Here is a 19,402-nt window from a genome sequence, read left to right as displayed (position 1 = left end):
GAAATTATGTATCTATAAGATTAATCCCCACAGAGTACTCAAGTAGTGTTCAAAGGAGAGAGAGAAAGGGCTAACTTGGAAAGGGCAGAGAATAATAACAATTATAGCACTTTTTACATTGTGAATGAGACATGCCAGCAAAAGTAAATAACAATCGTTAAGACCCAAATGTCAGAGATGTGGAGAAAGGGGCACATTTACAGATTTCTAGTTGTATTGTGTATCTGTTCCTTTTTTTGGTAGAGAACAATTTGGCAAAATCACAGTAAAAATACCCCAAGAAAGTAATTCAAAAGGAAAAAAAAATTTTTTTTTTTAAAGGAGGTCCCAGTGGCACTGTATCTAACAGTGAAAGGCTTGAAGCAACACAGATACTTAACCAGACAGGCTTGGGCAAAGCAAACTCAGGTATTTGCAACAGGATGCCAGCAATGGTAGCAGGGAAAGCAGATCAAACTGGCCTGTGCCTGCTGCTTATAAGTGTGGACCAACAGGTAGGCTCAGGAAGCGACCTGGAGAGAATTTGGGGGATGTAAACAGGGTCAATATCCATTCGGCTCTTGATAATTGTTTTTAAAAGTGAAAGTTTTGTTTGCTCAGGACACGTTCTAAAGAGGAGTGGGGAAATGTTTTGAGCATAGACAGCAAGGATTCCTTTGAAGGGACTCAGGGTGGCACTAGTGGTAAAGAACTCACCTGCCAATGCAGGAGGCATAAGAGACACGGGTTCGGTCTTTGGGTCAGGAAGATCTCCTGGAGGAGGCCATGGCAACCCACTCCAGTATTCTTGCCTGGAGAATCCCATGGACAAAGGAGCCTGGTGGGCTACAGTCCCTACCATAGGGTCGCAAAGAGTCGGACACAACTGAAGCAACTTAGCACACACATACCTCACTGGATGTGAAACTGGGGTGCTTGCTGATAGGTGAATGGCCACATCAAGATTTGCTCACATTTTGCACTCGTGTGTATGTGTGTGTAGACACCAGAAGGCTGCCTGAAGCAGGGGAGCTGGGCCCAGGTGGGCCTCAGTGAAAAGTGGAATTTGCTTAATTACTCCTACCTTGTCAGCCCCACAGGGTTTCCCGATGCCCAGTGCGATACTGAGGATAAAAAGGCTTGTGGTCACAGTTACAGGGTTTTTCTTTCTTTTTACCTCTTCTTGCATTAGGCTCAAACTGACCTAACCTTCTGAGGTTTGTGTTTCTGCGCACTCCAGGTCCACTTTCCATACCATTGTTTCCATCTCAGAATTCTTCAAAGCCCAGGATGGCACTCAGGTTGAGGCAGGTAGAGGTGGATTTAGCAGCCGTGTGGACACCCTGGGCACTTGATTGGTGCTTTTATCTTCCTTTGGTTCCTCCAGTCAGCCGTCACTGTGAGCCAAGCGCATGAAGAGGGAGCTGGGGGCACACCTGCCCCCTCCCCAAGACCTCACAGCTCATTGGGGATGGGGCAGAGAGAGGGGAATGACTTTCTTCAGTGACCTGCAACCATACTAGGGAGCAGGGAGGTCAGCCCACAGCAGAACAGAAGGGAGGATACCACCTGTGTAGCTACAGGGGCTTATAGCACAGACCCGCACCTGGGGCCCACGGGTGGGAGTGCAGGCGGAATCCGAGGGGGAGCTCAGCGCCTTCCCTTCTAAAGGCTGCTATGGGCTTAGCTTCTGGCTGCTCTGCAGAAAGTGGGCCCAGGCTTCCCAGATCTTCACGTTAAAAGTCTGCAATCCCCGTTTTTATGTGAAGTGGATTTTTAAAAAACACGTTGCGCAACCAAACCCACTTTGCCCTATGGACCTGGCCCATGGGCTTCCAGTGAAGACTTCAGTTGAGAGTGGGGGTGGAGGGGAGGTGGCACCTGCAGGTGGGGGCATTACCAGGCTGCAGCCGGAGCAGCTGGCTGCGTTGGGCTCACCAGTCCCGGAGCCCAAACCAGGCGCTCCTTGTCCTCGTCTCTCCCCCTCCTCCCTGGTCCCCACTCTCATCTCTGGTCCTTCCCCTCATCAGCACCAGGCCACTAGATGGCGCCACAAGCCCAGCCTCTCACAGTGCAGCGCAAACCCGGCTCCCTAGTCCGGGAACCCGTTTACCTGGTAATCTTGCTACTATGAGTCACCCTGGGGACTTCTTGGCTCTTTCTTGTTTCTTCCAGTTTTTATTAAGTAAAAAAAAGCTTCTTTATGTCAGGTTTCTTCTATCCTTCAGGCCAGGTGCTGCCCGATAGAAATACAATGCAAGCCATGTTTTAAATTTTCTGGTAGGCATATTAAAAGGAGAAAAGAGACACAGATGACATTAACTTTTTAAATGTTTATGTAACTCAGTATAGCAAAAATATTATCATTTCAATATGTAGTCTACATACACTGTTAATGAGATATTTTAAATTTTTTTGGTACTGTTGGAAATCCAGTGTGTGTTTCATATGTATAGCATATCTCAGCGTGGATGAGCCACATTTCAGGGGCTCTATAGCCAGATTTGGCTGCTGGCTATGGAGCTGGCCTGGTTAGGCTGTTTAGTGGTAGGTCCATAGAGCCTGAGTCCTCCCCACCAAGAGTGAGCTTCTAGATTGTAACATGGAATTCTGGCCAAGCTGGACACTGACTTAGAGTCTAGGACCCTTGGGCATCCAAACTGCCACCGTCTGCAGAAGGTCTCTTATTTTAAAATTTTTTTTAGTTTTTTAAATTTTGGGCCCTGCCTCAAAGCTTGTGGGATCTTAGTTCCGCAACCAGGGATTGAACCCAGGCCCTCTGCAGTGAGAGCTTGGAGTCCTAACCACTGGACTGCCAGGGAATTCCTGAAGGTCTCTTATTTTAAAAGCATGTTTCTAGAAGTTCCTGGGCAGAAGGGCCCAGTTCACTCCCCTTGCCCAGTCCCTTCTTCCCCTGTGTGGCCAGGTCACCATTCTCTGCCCTTCACACCCTCTTCCTCCTTGTCTTGGCTCTTGCTGGGAGCAGCATTTCTGAAGCCAGTGTGATGCACAATTCAAAGATACTTTTTTCTGCTAAAATGGCTCATCTTGCTCCAAACCAGTTTCTGGATGTGATGGATTCATGCCTAATTGGGATACAGTTTGAAATGAGTCTGGGTTTCGATTTCCTAACCTCTGATCTCAAATGAACTCCACAACCTCTGAGACTCCTTCTCACCTCTAATTTCTCACCCCTATCCCGATACATGACCTACGCCCTCCTCCAAACCACAGACAAGCATCCAGATGCACACACAAACCCTGGTGGTTCCGGGTCACCTTATAAGACCACGTAAGCCGGGAGATCAGGGTTTTAGAAAGAGATGCAGAGAATAGAGAAGGTGGCAGAAACGGAGGAGATGTGAGAGAACTAAGAGAGATGGGACAGGCAGCCAAGACCGCAGCCCTTCAAGCGGGCATCTTCCCCAAGGAGCTTCTGAAGCAGAAGGATCTTTGCTGGCTCTTTAAAAGCACCTCAGAAAAGCCCTAAGGGCCATGAGATGGGGCCAACGCTCCTCCCTAACAGCCCCTCTGCCACCCCTCGGGAGCTGCTCAGACACCCATTCAGAGGGTGCAGACACAATCCTCCTCCAGGGGCCCCACGAGTACTCACTCGACCCCTCCCTCCAGAGCTTGGAGCCTGGCTCTGGTCTGGACATCTCTGGGGCTTGCAGGGGTTCAGTTTCAAGGTGGGATGCAATAGGTCCAGAGTTCAGTGTTTCACAGCAGATAGGAGAAGCGGGAGCCTGCTCCAGAAGAAGAGGAGCCGAGGGCTCAGTCTCCCGGGACAGGTAAAGGCACACCCATTTGGGCCCACTTTGCCTTTCTTCCCCATCCAGAGCCCCCAGTGCAGAGGAGGGGTCCTGGGTCCGCAGCGGGAGCCAGAGGCTGGTCCAAGCCACCTGGGCAGGGCTGGGCTGGGGCAGAGGCAGAATGCTGCCGGGTGGTTCTCTGGGGAGAAGTGAATTGAAAAGCATCTCTGAGGAGGGCAGGGAGGGAGGGAGGCTGGGTGTTGTGTACACACACACGCACACACACACACACACACACAGCCTCCCTGACTTAGCCCGAGCCTCACTCAGGAGAGGAGCAGTCTCCTCTCTGCTCCTGAAGCTGCTTTCTGCTCCTTCCCCGCCCATCTGAGCTGTCGGCAGCACCAGTGAGGTTGGCCTCAAACTTGAATGGGGCTGAAGGCTCCAGCTTCCTGGAGCTCCACGGGGCGGCAGGCTGGCCGCCGCCTCTGAGTTCAGCTGGCCTGGAGAAGCCGACCTTCCCAGCCCCCCAGCTGGCCCTGGCTCTCCTGGGTGACACGTCTGCCCCTGACCTGTAGGCCTCCAGTCTGGGCCAAGGAATGGTGCGCTGAGGTCCCTCGGAAGCCCCTCGTCCCATCCTGGAGCTGGAGCAGCCCAACGCCCAGGCCAGCATGGCCAACCCCGGACAGCCTCAGTTTTCCCTGGCGCGGGAGCCAGGCACTGCTTCACCCCTGGACCTGCCAGAGATGGAGAAGCTCCTTGTGCAGGTTGGGGGCCAGGACGATAAGCCCCTGAAGCCGTCCGAGTCCCTCTCGGGGCCTCTGGACCTGGAGCAGAATGGCCACAGCCTGCCCTTCAAGGTGATATCCGAGGGGCACCGGGAAGCCTTGCACCCCCTCTCATCCTCCCGGGCCAGCTCCAGGCGGGCGTCCTCCACAGCCACCGCCTCGTATGCCCAGGACGGAGAAGTTCCCAAAGATTATCTCATCCTTGCCATCGCCTCCTGCTTCTGCCCCGTCTGGCCCCTCAACCTCATGCCCCTCATCTTTTCCATCATGGTAAGTGCTGCTCTTCATCGCTGGGTTGGGGCTGGTTTTGGTCAGCAGCCATGCTTCCCTGGCAGGCACCAGTCACCCTACCTAGGGTGTTGAGAGAAAAACTGGGATCCCGGGGGGTGGGGAGGGGAGACTCCCCATCTTAGCCGGCCTATTACTCCCCCTTGGAGAGGGGTCCAGCGCCCCCGGAGCTTCAGTTTCCTGTCCTCCTTCATCTCTGCTCCTGGACATCACAGCTTGACTTTGCACACATCCCTGCTGGGAAGGGGATCCCAGAGAGGTGCCCAGAGCTAAATCCTGCCCAGAAAGGACAGCCAGCTTGGGGGTCCGGCCTTTGCAGGGGCCGGGGGCTTTGTCGCAAGGAGTCATTCCTGAGTGGGGCTGTGACTCAGCAGAGATTGCAGCCAATATGGGGTCTCAGGGCCCCGTGTTCTCAGGAGGGGAGCCAGGCATCACCTCCCCACCCCATCCCCAGGGCCTCCTGGGTGTTCTAACAGCTTCTGGCAACTCTGGTTTCCAAGAGCAAGCAGTAGCTTCCCTGCCATGGACTGCAGGCCCCAGGGGCCAGCCCTGCCAGGGCTGCTCCTCTGGGGGGAGCTTCTTGCTAGGGCCCTCTGGGCCTTGCCTTTGTACTGATTTCAATATCTGTCTTCCTGCAGGGGCAGGAGGGGTGGTCTGGGCCACAGGTGGGAACGCATGTGTATCAGAGGGCATGGCTGGCCTGGCCAGGGAGGGGCATGGGGGCTCATCTTTGCGTCTCCCATGCTTGTGTTGTAGGGTTTTGAGTACATAACCTTCGATCGTCTCCAATCCAAGCTGTGGGGATCGGGCTGCTGGCAGAGGAGCCCCAGGAAATGTTGGTAGCTATTGGCAAGTGAATTTCATATTTCAGGAAGTTGAGAGAGACAGACAGAGAGGCTGGCAGGGAATGACTTTCAGAATGAGGTTAGGAGGAGGGGATGGTACACTGAGAGGGGAGACAGTGACTGCTTGCCCCTGGAGGGACTCCATTATTGAGTTATCCGTCATCCAGTCCCCAGGAGATGTGGTCTTTCCTGCTGCTACATTGTCCACTGAGAAAACCCTTATTTCCTTATACATCTCTCTCCACTTCACGGAGGCCCAGTTTCCAGCCAAGGGCACCTTCCCCAATCCCCAGCACCACCTGCCAGGGCTTTAGGGGGAAACTGACAACATTCTCAGGTCCCAGCAATTGGCTAATTTGCATGGGAACAAGAGCCAGGGCTGGGCAAGGCCTTTGAGGAAATTCCTGTGCTGCCTGCGGCTCTTGGGGGGCAGCTGGAGGTGGAGCTGGGCCACAGGGATCGCCACCAGTGGCTCTGGGTAGGGACAAGCTCTTGGTTACTGGGAGAAGCCCCGTGCGGGAGACCAGCTTTGGGGAGGGAAAGCAGACAAGGGTCCAGGAGAAAACAGTTGCTAAAATCCATCTTCTGGTGGGGGTGGCAGAGTGTGAGCTGGGTAAAAGCTGCCTTTGTCAAAGGAAACCTGCCCCTACAGCTGTGGGACCGCTGAACCTACCCCTGGTGCATTTCTACATCCATCTTGGGTTCTTGAATCAGGTCCAATGGTTGCCAGGCCTGGGGCAGGGAATACGGTGCTAAACCAGACACCATCACCAATTCCCACAAGTCTCCTGTCCAGTGGGGAGAAATCTGTAAACAGATCCTTACAACGCATTGCAAGAAGTGCCCCCACTAGACAAAACCACAAGGTATTGTGCGACCTCAGGCAAGTCACTCAAACCTCTATTCTCAGTATTCTCATCTGCAAAATGGGTGTCAACATAATACCTAAACTATAGAGTTGTATGAGCCACACAAGGGGCTTTCCCAATGGCGCAGTGATAAAGAATCGGCCTCCAATGCAGGGGACACAGGTGATGCAGGTTCGATCCCTGAGTCGGGAAGATCCCCTGGAGAAGGAAATGGCAACCCACTCCAGTATTCTTGCCTGAAAAAGCCCATGGACGGAGGAGCCTGGCGAGCTACAGTCCAAAGGGTCACAGAGTCGGACACAACTGAGCGCCTAAAGCACACCGCTGTGAGCCATGCAAAGTGCGAAAGCACCCGGCACATAGTAAGCGCTAGGACATGGAGGCAGAAAACTAGGCCAGTGTCTCCCTGGTGTTGGGTTTTTTCTTTTAGAGCTTTGAAATCAAATTCACATAGCATACCATTTGGGGCTTCCCAGGTGGCACTAGTGGAAAAGAATCTGCCTGCCAATACAGGAAATGCAGGTTCAGTCCCTGGGCTGGGAAGATCCCCTGGAGGAGGAAATGGCAACCCGCTCCAGTATTCTTGCCTGAAGAATCCCCATGGCCAGAGGAGCCTGGCGGGCTACGGTCCATAGGGTCCAAAGTGTTGGACAAGACTGAAGCGACTTAGCATGCACGTGTTTTTGAAGTCTGTACTGAATTTGTTACAACATTGCTTCTGTTTTTATGTTTTGGTTGTTTGGCCTCCAGTCATGTGGGATTTTAGTTCACTGACCAGGGATTGAACAGGAAACCCCTGCATTGGAAGGCAAAGTTTTAACCACCAGATTCCCAGGGAAGTCCCAAGGGTTAGCATTTTTAAGCAAGATTTTAAAATTAAGGTCGATACATTGTTTTTTTGCACATAATGTTATTGTACGCTTAATAGACTACAGTAAGGTATAAATGTAACTTTTATATGCACTAAGAAACCAAAACATTTGTGTGAGTAGCTTTGTTGTGATATTCACTTTTCTAGTTCATAGGACACTCCCATGCCCCAGGGAGGGAGGGGGTCAGATATTTATTTAGAGTTGAAACACGTGGTCCCACTCAGATAGCAACAGGGGTGAAGGAGAGCCAGAAAGTGAGGAAAGAGAGTTGTCTCTATGCTGGTGTCTCCAGGTCTGGCAACAGACTTCAAAGCTCCTCATCTGACGTCTCCTCGCTGGTTACCAAGTGAAAGATCAAGCCCTTGACCCCAGGGAGGAAGGAGACCTGCAGCCCTGACACCCTGGCTAGAGCTCACTGTCCGCAGAGCATGTCGTAACATGAGGCTGGCAGAGACTGGCTGATCAGTCCCATTTAACAGATGAGGCAACTGAGGCATGCAGAGCAGTGCCTTGCCTTTGCTCACACAACTGGTAAGAGGCACATCAGCTGGCTCCTGATCCAGCGTTCTCTTCACCTGCCCCACCCTGCATCTACCTCTGCAACAAGGACGGCATATCCCTCCCAGGGAAGCCAGATCTTCTGGGCATTTGTGCAGGGAGGGAATAATCCCCTTCTCTCTTTTTCTCCCCTGCCTCCCAGTGGCCTCCTCCCTGTCACTCACTCCATCAGTGGAAGACTAATGGATCACCAAGCATTCTTCCCACTGTGGCTTTGACAGGGGCCAGCTGAGACCAGGGCTGGGACCAGGGGCTCTGTCTCAGGAGCTGTGATCACAGGTGTCCAGACCTGGCCCTGCTCAGCCCCACAATCTCCCGTAAGCCTCCTGGGATAGTCAGGGCAAGGCTGGCTTCATCCATTTTACTTCCGGGTCAAGGTGAGAAGTAACCATGCTTCCTGATCCAGCAAGGACTCCTGTCAGTGAGAGATGCTGGACCCCAAGCAGTGAGCCTTCAGTTGCTGATCAAGCAAGCATCAGACACACTTGGGTGTGTATCACATCTCTATCCCTTTTAAGGCACATGACCATATCCAAACCACTCAGCTTCCTTCCTTAGTTCCAGTTTCCTCATCCATAAAATATGTGTAATAAAACCATCTACCTCCTAGTGCTGTTGGGAGAATTAAATGAGCTAATGAGTGTGCCAGAGCCTGGCACATAGCAAATGCTTAATAAATGGAAGTGGTTGCTGTTATTATTAATGCTGAATGAAACTGCAATGTCAGAGGAAAGAGAAAACCCCCAGAGCTGTGGTCCCCAACCTTTTTGACACCAGGGACTGGTTTCATGGAAGACAATTTTTCCATGGACCAGGGGTGGGGGATGGTTTCAGGATGATTCAAGTGCATTCTGTTATTATTGTATATATTTCTATTATTATTACATCAGCTCTACCTCAGGTCATCAGGCATTAGATCCCAGAGATTGGGGTCCTGCCCCAATCTGGCTTTCAGGAAAACGCGGCTTTTAGCAATTTGGATATAATGGAGTCTCACCCCTCATTACATCCCCAGAGGAGGTGGGCAGCCCTGTCTGTGGTTTTGGTGGCAGCCTCTCTGTAAGTTGTTCCCACAGCATGTGGGAGCGATGCGGAGATCCAAAGTGGCTTCATCGCTTCCTTACTTAGGCATTTTTGACAAGTTAATTATTTAACTGATATGTTGCAGGCTCATTTTCATTCATTTATGATTTATCCCTTTCCTCAATGAGAGTGCTACGCCCTGACCAGGGCTGATAGTCAGCTGGCATGCAGGCATATAGCTTAAGATATTAACAGACTTCTGAAACCGCTGGTAAACTGCTGCTGTCTCAAGCCCCTAAATCTCCCCAGCTGCTCCCATCCACCACTGCAGCCACCCTGACTCCTCCCCTAGGGCGCTCCCCCCACCAATCTGTCCCTTCTCTCAAGCAATGGAGGAGTTAACCTGTAGTCAGGGCATTTCAGGGTTTCTTGGTGATTCAGACAGTAAAGAATCCGCCTGCAATGCGGGAGGCCTGGGTTCAATCCCTGGGTTGGGAAGATACCCTGGAGGAGAGCATGGCTACCCACCCCAGTGTTCTTGCCTGGAAACTCCCCCTGGACAGAGGAGCCTGGCGGAGTACAGTCCATGGGGTTGCAAAGAGTCGGACATGGCTAAGCATGCTACAGCCCAGCAGGGGCCTTTCAGGATGAATTGCACGTTTGCAGAGAGAATGATGCAAAGAAGGCACGGAGAAGCGCACCTTTCGGCTTTCAGAAGCTGGGAGGTGCTTGATCTCTGTGGAAGGGCTGATAACTGATCAGTCCTGGCACGTCCTTTCTGTTTGTTTTTGGCCGCGCTGTGCGGCTTGTGGGATCTTACTTCCCCAAGTGGGGGTTGAACCCCTGCCCCCTGCAGTGGAAGCACAGAGTCTTAACCATGGGCCCTGGACCCTGGCACATCTTGCCTCTTCTCTTGCGGTCTGCTGGGCCTTGGCCTGAGCCTCATGGGTGGAGGAAGCTCTTTCCTGAGATCTGTAGCCTCCTTCCTCTGGCTGGTTTCAGCCTCTGGCAGTTGTCCTCAGCATCCTCTTCACCCCATCCTCCCCGCCCCCACCATCCTTTCCCCACACTCACACTTGTTTTCAGCGTCTTTCCTCACTGATGTATTAACCTGAGTTCATAAATCGTTTTCTCACTCACCATTCCCACAACCCCTGCGATCACAAACAATCTATTAATTCAGTCATTAAGACTGTTACTGCAATTATTATATTGTGCCTTCAACTTGAGCTGTTTTGTGTAAGAGGAAGATGATGCAACTGATAGGGGTGGAGAGCAGCTGGTAATCTACTCAAAAAGAGAAATGAGGGTTTTCTTACAGATCCTTCATTTGGTAACTCATGGGGGGTGGGGCGGAACTTCAGAAATGAGGGCCAGCTAGCAGTGGAGAGCTTCTCGGGTAGAAGCAGGGCTCCAGACTTCCCTGGCAGTCCAGTGGTTAGGACTCTGTGCTTCCACTGCATGGGGCACAGTTCGATCCCTGGTGGGAGCACTAAGATCTTGCATGCTATGTGGTATGGCCAAAATAATAATAATAATAAAGGTAGGGCTGCATACTTAGAGGCAATTACTTTCCCTCCATTTTACAGATCTGAAAGCCAAGATTTACAGAATAGTTGTGATATTTACATTGGACAGAATGTATAACGTGCCTGACACCACAAAGCAGCCACAATTAGGTCTGCTCTGATCCATCTGGCCATTCCCAGGGTGTCTCCTTAATGGCACCCCTCATGCTTGAAGGCATGTATCATGGATCACTCTGTGGTTAAACAAGTGCGACTGGGTTCAGTGTAACTGAAAAAACATCTCTCTCACCTTTCCTCCTCACCTCCCATACCCAAGAAGCTACACGTGTGCCTCTCTCCATGGTCCTGAATCATTGCTGCGCAGACGGCTGTTTTTCTGAAAAATGGGGGTGGGGGGTGCAGGACACACCTCAAAGCCTCTGCCCTTGCAGGACACACCTCAAAGCCTCTGCCCTTCCCCCCACCAAGGCCATACTTGCAGCCGACAATGAGTCCCTTGATTATGATTCAAGGTAGCTCCTGGATTTCAGAACTTGAACTTCCTAGAAATCCCAGAAGTCTTTCTGCATGTTGCTCCCTTTCCCTCCCATTGTTGACTTGGTGTTGATGTCCTGAGTTCAGTGACCTGAGCTGCCAGCTGTTAGAGCCTTTTATCCTCTACCACTCCTATGAGGCACTCCTAGGAGGCTTTACAGATGCGGAGCTGGAGCTCAGACCACCAGGCAGGTGTGGTGTGAGAAGCAGCTGCCAAATCAGGAGGGGGCCACCTGTCACAAAATGGAATTTGGATTTGGTCCTGTGGGCAGCGGGGAGCTTACAACTGGGTGAGATAAAGAGAGGATTTCTTCAAGACAGGAGAGAAAAAGATACAGTTAAGAAGGAGAGGGTGGGAAGACCAAGGAGAGCTGGTGCCCTAATGTCCCTGGGGAGAGAGACTGAGGTCTGGACTTGAGCTTGCATAGTTCCTGACATGAGGTAAATGTTCAGACGATGCTAAGGATGACCACTGCAGTGGAGGTATCTTGGTGGGCTTCACAGAGGAGGTGGAATTGGAGCCCACTATTGAAGGATGGAGAGGATTTGGACGTGTGGTGTTATGGGGGAGCGGGAATGCAGGCGGAAGAAATAGCATGAGCGAAAGCAAGTCAGTGCTCATACTCTGAGTAGCTCAGGTCCAGAGGTCATGGAAGAGAATAGCAGAGGCTCAAACCAGGAAATGCAAGGCTAACCTGAGTTTGGAATTTGTTCGGCAGACAATGGGAGGCCACGGGAGATACTGAGGAAGAGTAATTGCCTCAGCCACCATTCTCTCTCTGAGCTTTTATATCAGCTCTTAACTCTCTTCGGATCCCCCACAACAGCTGGGGTATGGCAGGGGTAGAGGTCTTTTGGAAACTTGTATCCAGTCTTACCATCCTCTGCCCCTACGTTTCCATCCTCACTGGCTCTCATTGTTCTGGGATAAGGACCAACCTCCTTCCTGTGTGGGCAGAGCCCTACCTGGCCTGGCCTTGCCCACCTCTGCAGCCTCCTCTTCCTCACTGTCTCCAGCCACACTGGCCTTTGTCTAGTCCTGCCTGCTCCCTTAGGTCAATAACAATTTATTGATCATCTACATATTTGCCATGTAGGGCCTCCCCCAGGGCCTTTGCACATGCTATTCTCTCTGCCCAGAATACTCTACTTCCTTTTGAAAAAAATATACTTAATTCTGACTCATCTCTCGTCTTCTTGTTCAGTTGCTCAGTCGTGTCTGACTCTGCAACCCCGTGGACTGCAGCACACCAGGCTTCCCCATCCTTCAACATCTCCTGGAGTTTGCTCAAACTCATGTCCATTGAGTTGATGATGCCATCCAACCATCTTGTCCCCTGTCATCCCCTTCTCCTGCCCTCAATCTTTCCCAGCATCAGGGTCTTTTCCAATGAGTGGGCTCTTCGCATCAGGTAGCCAAAGTACTGAAGCTTCAGCTTTAGCATCTTTCCAATCTCATATCTCAATCCAAATATCCTCCCTTTAGGAAGTGTTCCCCAACTCTCCCCTTTTACAAACTCTCATAGCACCAGGCACCTCTTCTTTGAAACACTACCCACAGTTGCAATTTTACTTTTGTGGGGTCATGATGGTGCCCTGCCGCCCCCACCGGGATGCAAGCTCCATGAGCATAACAGCTGGGGGTTTGCTTGTTCACTGCTGCCTCCCAGGGGCCTAGCACCAGGCCTGGCATGAGTTTCTGCAGGATGGACTGGTGGTGTGGGGGGTAGAAAGGAGAGGAAGAGAGCTTGGAGCCAAGGGGGCATCTTCATGAGGCTGTTGCCTTGGCTTGAGTGACAAGTGGCACCTGGAACTAAGGCAGGTGCAGCAAAGCTCCAGAGGACAGTTGCAATGGAATTGACTAAGGGAGGAAATTAATTACTATGTCGGGATGGGAGGGGAGCTATGACTCAGTGGGAGAACTCTAGGCTGTTTATAATAATTGGGGCTTAAGCAAGAGGAAGGAGGAGAACAAGGCAAGGAGCAGATCTGGGAAGTAGGAAGCTGTGGTTTGGGGCAAAGGGAGTGAGGGCATGCTGCAGCGGGCAGGTGGTGCTGGCCTGGAAGGAGCTTGGCAGAGGGAACCAGGGGGTGGGGCTGAGGGATCAGTTAGAATTCTGAGAGATGAAGGTAGGACCCAGGTGCACCACTGAAGAGAACACAGATGGGAGGGTTGCTGCTCTGAACTTCAGCTTCTTCAAAAGTGGGCAACACCGCCAATCTCACAGGATGATTCAGAGGCTAAATGAGGTAATTTAGGCACAGGCGTTAACAAGCTGCGTGACACAAAACAAGGGCTCCATAAGGCTTCATCATCGTTGTTCACCATCATCATCAAGGTACCTGACCCTTCCATGCTGAACTCAGGAGCTTCCAATAATCAGAACATAAAATAACCAAATAGGGACTTCCTCACTGGTCCAGTGGCTCAGACTCTGTGCTCCAAAAGCAGAGAGCCTAGGTTCGATTCCTGGTCAGGGAACAAGATCCCACGTGCTACAACTAAAAGTGATCCTGTATCCCACAGTTAAGACTTGGTGCAGCTAAATAAATTAATAGTAAAAAAACCAAGATGTGAAAGCAGTCACCACCTTTAGTGGACTCCTTCCTGTTTCTGTTCTAGTGGTCCAAGTTCTAGAGCTGGAGGAATCTAGAGGTCACCAGCCAGCCCTGGGCAGTGGTGAGGGGTCTCCAGGGACAAGCTTGGGACATACCTCCTACTGAGCCACTCCCAGGCCCCTCGGGATACCCTCTGTCTCTACATCCTCTGTTCATCCCCCTCCTTGTACCCACCTGATTTAACCCAACCAAATAGGGCCCAGAGAAGCTGAGCTCACTGAGGATAGTAATAATCAGATACAGTCCCTGTGAAACCATCCATGGCTGCACCCCAGCCCCAGCCTTCCTGGTTCAAACTCAAGACACCTCACCTTTCCAGTGTGATCTGGGAAGTGGGCTTGTGATGTGGGTGGGAAATTGGGGGAGGGAGGACCAGTGATTTCTTTCCTTTTATGGGAAGAGGGGGCTCACAGAGGAAAGGAGGCAGGTATGTTGGGCCGTAGAAAAAGTCACAGAGGCTGCCTTAGTGCGGCTACAGGAGTGAGCCTTGGGTGGGGGTCCTAGGGGGCCTGGCTTATCTTTCCCACCAGCTCAGCATGGCCTGGACATGGTTCACCCTCCCAGGCCTGCAGTCTCTACTGTACCATGCTGCCCATCCCTGTCCTGAGATAACACCCTGGGGACTTCCCTGGAAGTCCAGTGGTTAAGACTCTGTGCTTCCACTGCAGGGGGCATGGGTTCCATCTCTGGTTGGGGAACTAAGATCCTGAGATAATGCCCGGCATTGCTCGGTTATGTTTCCAGCTGTCCCAAGCCAACAATGGGCAAGATTGGTTAGGGATCCCCACAAGAGGTCTGGCCACTTGAGTCCAGGCCATTTCTCCTGAAGGAGGCCTCTGCCTCTCCCCTAGGGGAGCTGCTCAAGTGTGGGCTGCAGCGGGGACCGGGACGTGTTCGGCGGCTCAGGCAAGGGGGCCCCTGCAAGGCTGCTGAGGACAGGGTTTCTACCACCCTCTCTCTACAGTCTCGAAGCAGCGTGCAACAGGGGGATCTGGATGGGGCCCGGAGGCTGGGCCGCCTGGCCGGGATGCTCAGCATCACCTTCATCATCATGGGGATCATCATCATCATCGTGGCTGTGACTGTCAACTTTGCAGGTGAGGCCCAGCGGCACCCTGGCTCCCTTGGTGTGAGGACCACCCGGGACAGGGGTGGTGGTGGGGAGGAGGGTAAGAGCATGTGGGCGCCACAGCCTTCACCTCACACCCCAGAAAAGCAAGCTCTGCAGTCTCCTGCAGGGACCGGCTGAGTGGGACTGGCTTTCTGACTCTCCAATGGCCGGAGAGTAGATCACCAGGAAAGGTCATGGGAAGAGCACAGGCCCAGGAGGCAGAGGCCACAAGTTCCAGTCTCGGCTCTGATGGTCCTGCACCAGGGTCTGCCTGGTTGAGCCTTGGGGTTTTTTATGTCAAAAGTGGGAGGAAGACACTTCCAGCACAGAGGCTTTTGTGAGCATCACCTGAGATAGCGCAAGTGACTCTGACTTGTAACCTGGGGGCTTGCCACACAGCATCCCTGCTGAGACAGTCAGGTCTTACTGGAAGTAAACCGTGCCTGTGCTAGAAGTCAGGAAGTGAGACTTTCAGGAACACCCAAAGGTGGTCCAGGCAAGCTATCCAAGCAAGGTGACCAACCTTTACAAATGTGCTACTCACAAAGCCCAGCAGCTTTGAGAATTTCTGGGCTCTGCAGGTCAGTATTGTCCATTTCCCTCTAATCACACACTCGTATTGGAAGCCTCCAACCATCTCTGCCCCTTTAGTGACCGACCTACGCTTTTCCCCTAAAGACCTTGCGCCACCACCTGTGCTCTATGGACCAGCAGCTTGGCTGCTGATACTGGGAACAGGTTGTAAATATAGAATCTCATTCCCCACCCAGACCTGCCGAATAAAAATCTGCACTGTAGCAAGATTCCCAACCTCATCATTAAAGTTTGGGAGGTACTGGCCTAGAATATAGAGTGTTCATCTTGGGGCAGAAATCCTGAGATTTGGCTGTAGGGTCATGGCTTCATATGAGAGGGAAGAGTTCAGGTTTGTAATCAGCTGGCCTGGGTTCAAAAATACAGGTCCCCTCCTTCACCTGTTTGAGCAGAAGCATGTTCCACAAAGTTTGAGAGGCATGCAGGTCCCTGCGAGGCGGGAGCCCACTAGCCCAGGGCACGAGCCTCAGCATCGCTTTCCAGCGCCTCAGTCTCCCTGTCTTGCTCCGCTTGAAGCTGACCCATGACCCTTTCCATGTGTGTTAGTGTTAGATGCTCAGTTGTGTCTGACTCTGCAGACACATAAGCGGTAAGCCCACCATAGTCCATGGGGTTCTCCAGGGAAGAATACTGGAGAGGGTTGCCATTCCCTTCTCTGGGAGATCTTCCAGACCAGGGATCAAACCTGGGTCTCCTGTATTGGCAGGTGGATTCTTTACCATCTGAGGCACCGGGGAAGCCTGTGTTACATTCCATGGCAAGTAACAACTGCTGAACTCAAATTTGCAAGGGGACTGTTTAGCTTTCACTAAAACATTCAAGCAGGAGTGGGTCTAGCCTCAGGGGTCACTGGGCCCACTTCTGAAACAATCACTGAGACTCCAGTTCTCTCCTTGGCAGGAGTTTACTTCCACCCGGAACCTCAAACCGAATCACCTCTGTTACCATTTTCCCCTAGGAATCAAAAACCCAAATCCTCCAAAAAGGGACCGGGAGATCCTGTGTTCTGAGCTCCGTCCTTCTATCACTGTTCTTTTCTTTACAGTTCCGAAGAAATGAAACTAACTCGGGAGCGCGCAAGCAGAGGCGGCCCCAGCCCGTTGAAGAGCTCCACCCACACGCCTCACGGAGGACAGGACGATCCCCCAGCTCGAAAAGCACAAACTTGGAGGGAAACCCCCAAGTCACCCCATTGCTAGCCCATATCAAATGGCGAAAAATGAGAGGAAGAAAGGAAAGGAAAAGGACTCTGAAACAGATGAATAATGTGGTCCAGTCTCCTGGGCACGTCCCGGTGTTTTAACCCCCGGGGTTCTGGTTGGTTTCTCATCCCCGTGGTTTCCTGGGACTGGCCAAGCAGGCATATACTGCCAGAGTGAGAATAAACCACTCCCGCCAGTGAGACCACGGTGGGGAGAGAGTCCCTGTGTGTCTGACGACCAAGAGCAAAGACACAGACTTTATCTTTTCTATTTTTCTTGAGGTGGGATGAAAAAAAGACGGTCTGCATGCCTTGTGCCACATGCCTGCAACAATCTCAGCCGGTGCCCTGAGCTCAGAGGCTGAACTGCTGCTTAGCACCTGCCCTGGAACCCCTCGGACACATGGGACATGTAGCTGTCCTGGAAAGAGGCAACAGCCACCCTTAAATCCTTCATCACAGGATGAGGGCACCACCAGGAGTGCTGGTAGAGACAGAAATGCGGACAGCATGACCCATGGACCTCTTCTCAAACATTTCAGCCTCAGGAGCATCTCGGTTGAGAAGCCCGGTCCCAGAACATCTCCCAGTATGACCTGAGTCTGCCTCTTGTTCCCGACCTGGGCTGCAGTCTGGGGCACCAATCAAGAACTCCCAGGGCCCTGATTCCATCTCCAGGTTGGCTAGTGAAGAGGAACTCAGGCCTGAGCTCACATTCAGGGACCACCTGGTTGGGGCACAAACTCAGTGTTCCATGTGGAGGGGCTCAGGGTCCCTGTGCACAGGGGCTGAAGGTCCTCACGCAGAGTGGCTCAGGCGGGCATGGCTCCCAGCTCCCACCCCAACTGCCCCTCTGACCAGCCACTAACAGCAAAGGCTTTCCCCGGAGCCAGCCCTGGGACCACTCCTGGGGGAAATTCCTATAGCCTCCCAGGCCCTTTGGGATGTCTCTGCCTCCTTTAGGGATGTGGGTCCAAGAGTTTTTATGAAGGTTTGTTGTTTGCTGGTTCTAGAGAATTTCAAGAGAGAGGGAAGAGCCTGGCTGAAGGGTCCTGTCTTCAGGAACCCTGGGCTTGAGAACACACATGCCCAGAATCAGGGGCCTGGACACCGTGGCCTGTGTCTCAGGACCTAATGGGACACCAGAGTGAAGCAGGGCCCCTCAGACTTCCCCCTAGGTCTTTCCTGCTCCCACTCTCCCTGCTGACTGCAGCCCCCAAGCCCTGGGTAATGTGATGCTCTGGGCTCCCCCCACCCCCAGGATGCCCTGCCTAGTAGCCAGGGTTCCAGGAGGCTGGCAGGGTAGATTGGCTCCAAGTTGGCTGAGCATGTTTTCTCTGCACCTGATCAGCACCCTCATGCCTCCTTTTAGGGCTCCTGCCTGTCTCTCACACCCTCCTCAGAGGTTCCTGGGGAGGGAGACTGTTAGAGGCTCTGTCTTCCGGGAGGAGCTCTGGGTCCTGGGTGCCGCTCTGAGCCTTCTAGGAGGGCCTGTGTGATGGAGGGGAATTGAAGGGCGGGTTCAGGGCCCAGGAATACTGTGTAGATCCCTCTGGGGCTGGCATTCCTGCGTCAGTGCCCCACCTGGGAATAACCCCAGCCTCTCTCGCCCCTAAAGGAGGGGCCTCCTGGATCTGCTTCATGGGACCTTTGAAGCCAAAACAGGGATGCCCCTGTTTGTTGGGGAAGGACGGGGATGAGCCCAGGGTCTTTGTGTCACTTTCGAGTTCAGGCCAGGGGAGTTAGGTGGTCTGTGAATCTGACATTCACAGGCCCCAGCTCTGGAAGGAGGGGTCATGAGTGAGTGTCTCCTGGTAGGCCCCAAGGGGTCCCCAGCTTCAGCCCCCCAGGGAGACGACAGCAGTGAACGAGACTGCTTAGGCGTGGTCTCATGGGCAGAGGCAGGGCTCTGGCCTCTGTGTGCTCTGGGACCATCACACACACCCTTTCCCGCTGTCCATACTCATACCCATGAAAGCAGACCCTCACTGGCTCCTCCTCCAAACCCAGAATCAGAGAGAAAGAGAGAAGCTGCTGCAGACAGCTGCAGGAGCACCCTTCCATTTGGGCAAGAATGACTCGAGTTTTCTACTCATACCAAGAGTGTAGCTCAGAGGCCCCAAGAGGCTAGCCCTTCTGGAAAAGAGGAGCCAAGGATCTGAGGACAGGAAACCCTTTGGAAGTAAGACTGGAAGAGAAGCTCCTCATTGCCCCTCACCCACAGGGCACCTGACATCCCCAGGCCTTGGTGAAGACGAAGGGACAGTGGCCCTGCCTCCCAGCTCCATCGTGGGTCCAGCACTGGCTGCATGAACACCGTGGTCCCCTGGCTTGTGGTGCTGAACCAGTCCCTGCCCAGGCCCCCTAGGGAACAGCAAGCCCCACCCCCACCAGCCCCCACTTACCAGTTCTCGTCTCTGTATTTCTCTGCATGGAAAGGAATAAAGCTGACTGCCCATCAAGGACCTGTGTGTTTGTGCTGCTGGGCTCAAGGGGCTCCAAACAAATTGGGGGGCACTGGGGAGCCTGGCAATCCAGGGGCTCTGTTGCCGGCATGAAGCATTCCCTTGCGCAAGCCATTTGCCCTCGCCTAGACTGAGTTCTCCAGGGAGTGCTGGTCTTTCCTTGGCTGTTCCTTCTGGACAAAGACCTCAGGAGTTGAAGAGGAGGTCAGGAGGCTGTGCTGGACATTTTGCAATCCCTGATGAATCCACATGGCCATCTGAGGGAGTTACTAGTGTTATCTTGGGGTTCAGGCTGGTAAACCAAGGCTCAGAGAGGTTCAGACACCCGACCTGGGTCACACAGGACTTGGCCATACAGAAGGTAGTGAAGAAATG

General features: G+C 52.8%; 1 protein-coding gene across 1 annotated transcript; it reads left to right on the top strand.

The window, feature by feature from the left end:
• Positions 1–4,055: 4,055 nt before the first annotated feature.
• On the top strand, positions 4,056–19,024 carry LOC138414645 (trafficking regulator of GLUT4 1). The gene is made up of 3 exons (XM_069542379.1): positions 4,056–4,789; positions 14,621–14,753; positions 16,407–19,024. The coding sequence occupies exons 1-3, from the start codon at positions 4,403–4,405 to the stop codon at positions 16,418–16,420; spliced, it is 534 nt and encodes a 177-aa protein (XP_069398480.1). The 5' UTR covers positions 4,056–4,402; the 3' UTR covers positions 16,421–19,024.
• Positions 19,025–19,402: the final 378 nt, after the last annotated feature.

This window comes from Ovis canadensis, chromosome 11 (genome assembly GCF_042477335.2).
Source record: "Ovis canadensis isolate MfBH-ARS-UI-01 breed Bighorn chromosome 11, ARS-UI_OviCan_v2, whole genome shotgun sequence".
In the NCBI taxonomy this organism is placed as follows: domain Eukaryota; kingdom Metazoa; phylum Chordata; class Mammalia; order Artiodactyla; family Bovidae; genus Ovis; species Ovis canadensis.
This window is presented reverse-complemented; position numbering and strand designations above follow the sequence as displayed.

Coding starts and splice junctions, on each gene's coding strand:
- LOC138414645 (XM_069542379.1), top strand. CDS start 4,403: ATGGCCAACCCCGGACAGCCTCAGTTTTCCCTGGCGCGGGAGCCAGGC. Junction 4,790..14,620: donor CCCTCATCTTTTCCATCATG/GTAAGTGCTGCT, acceptor CTCTCTCTACAG/TCTCGAAGCAGCGTGCAACA.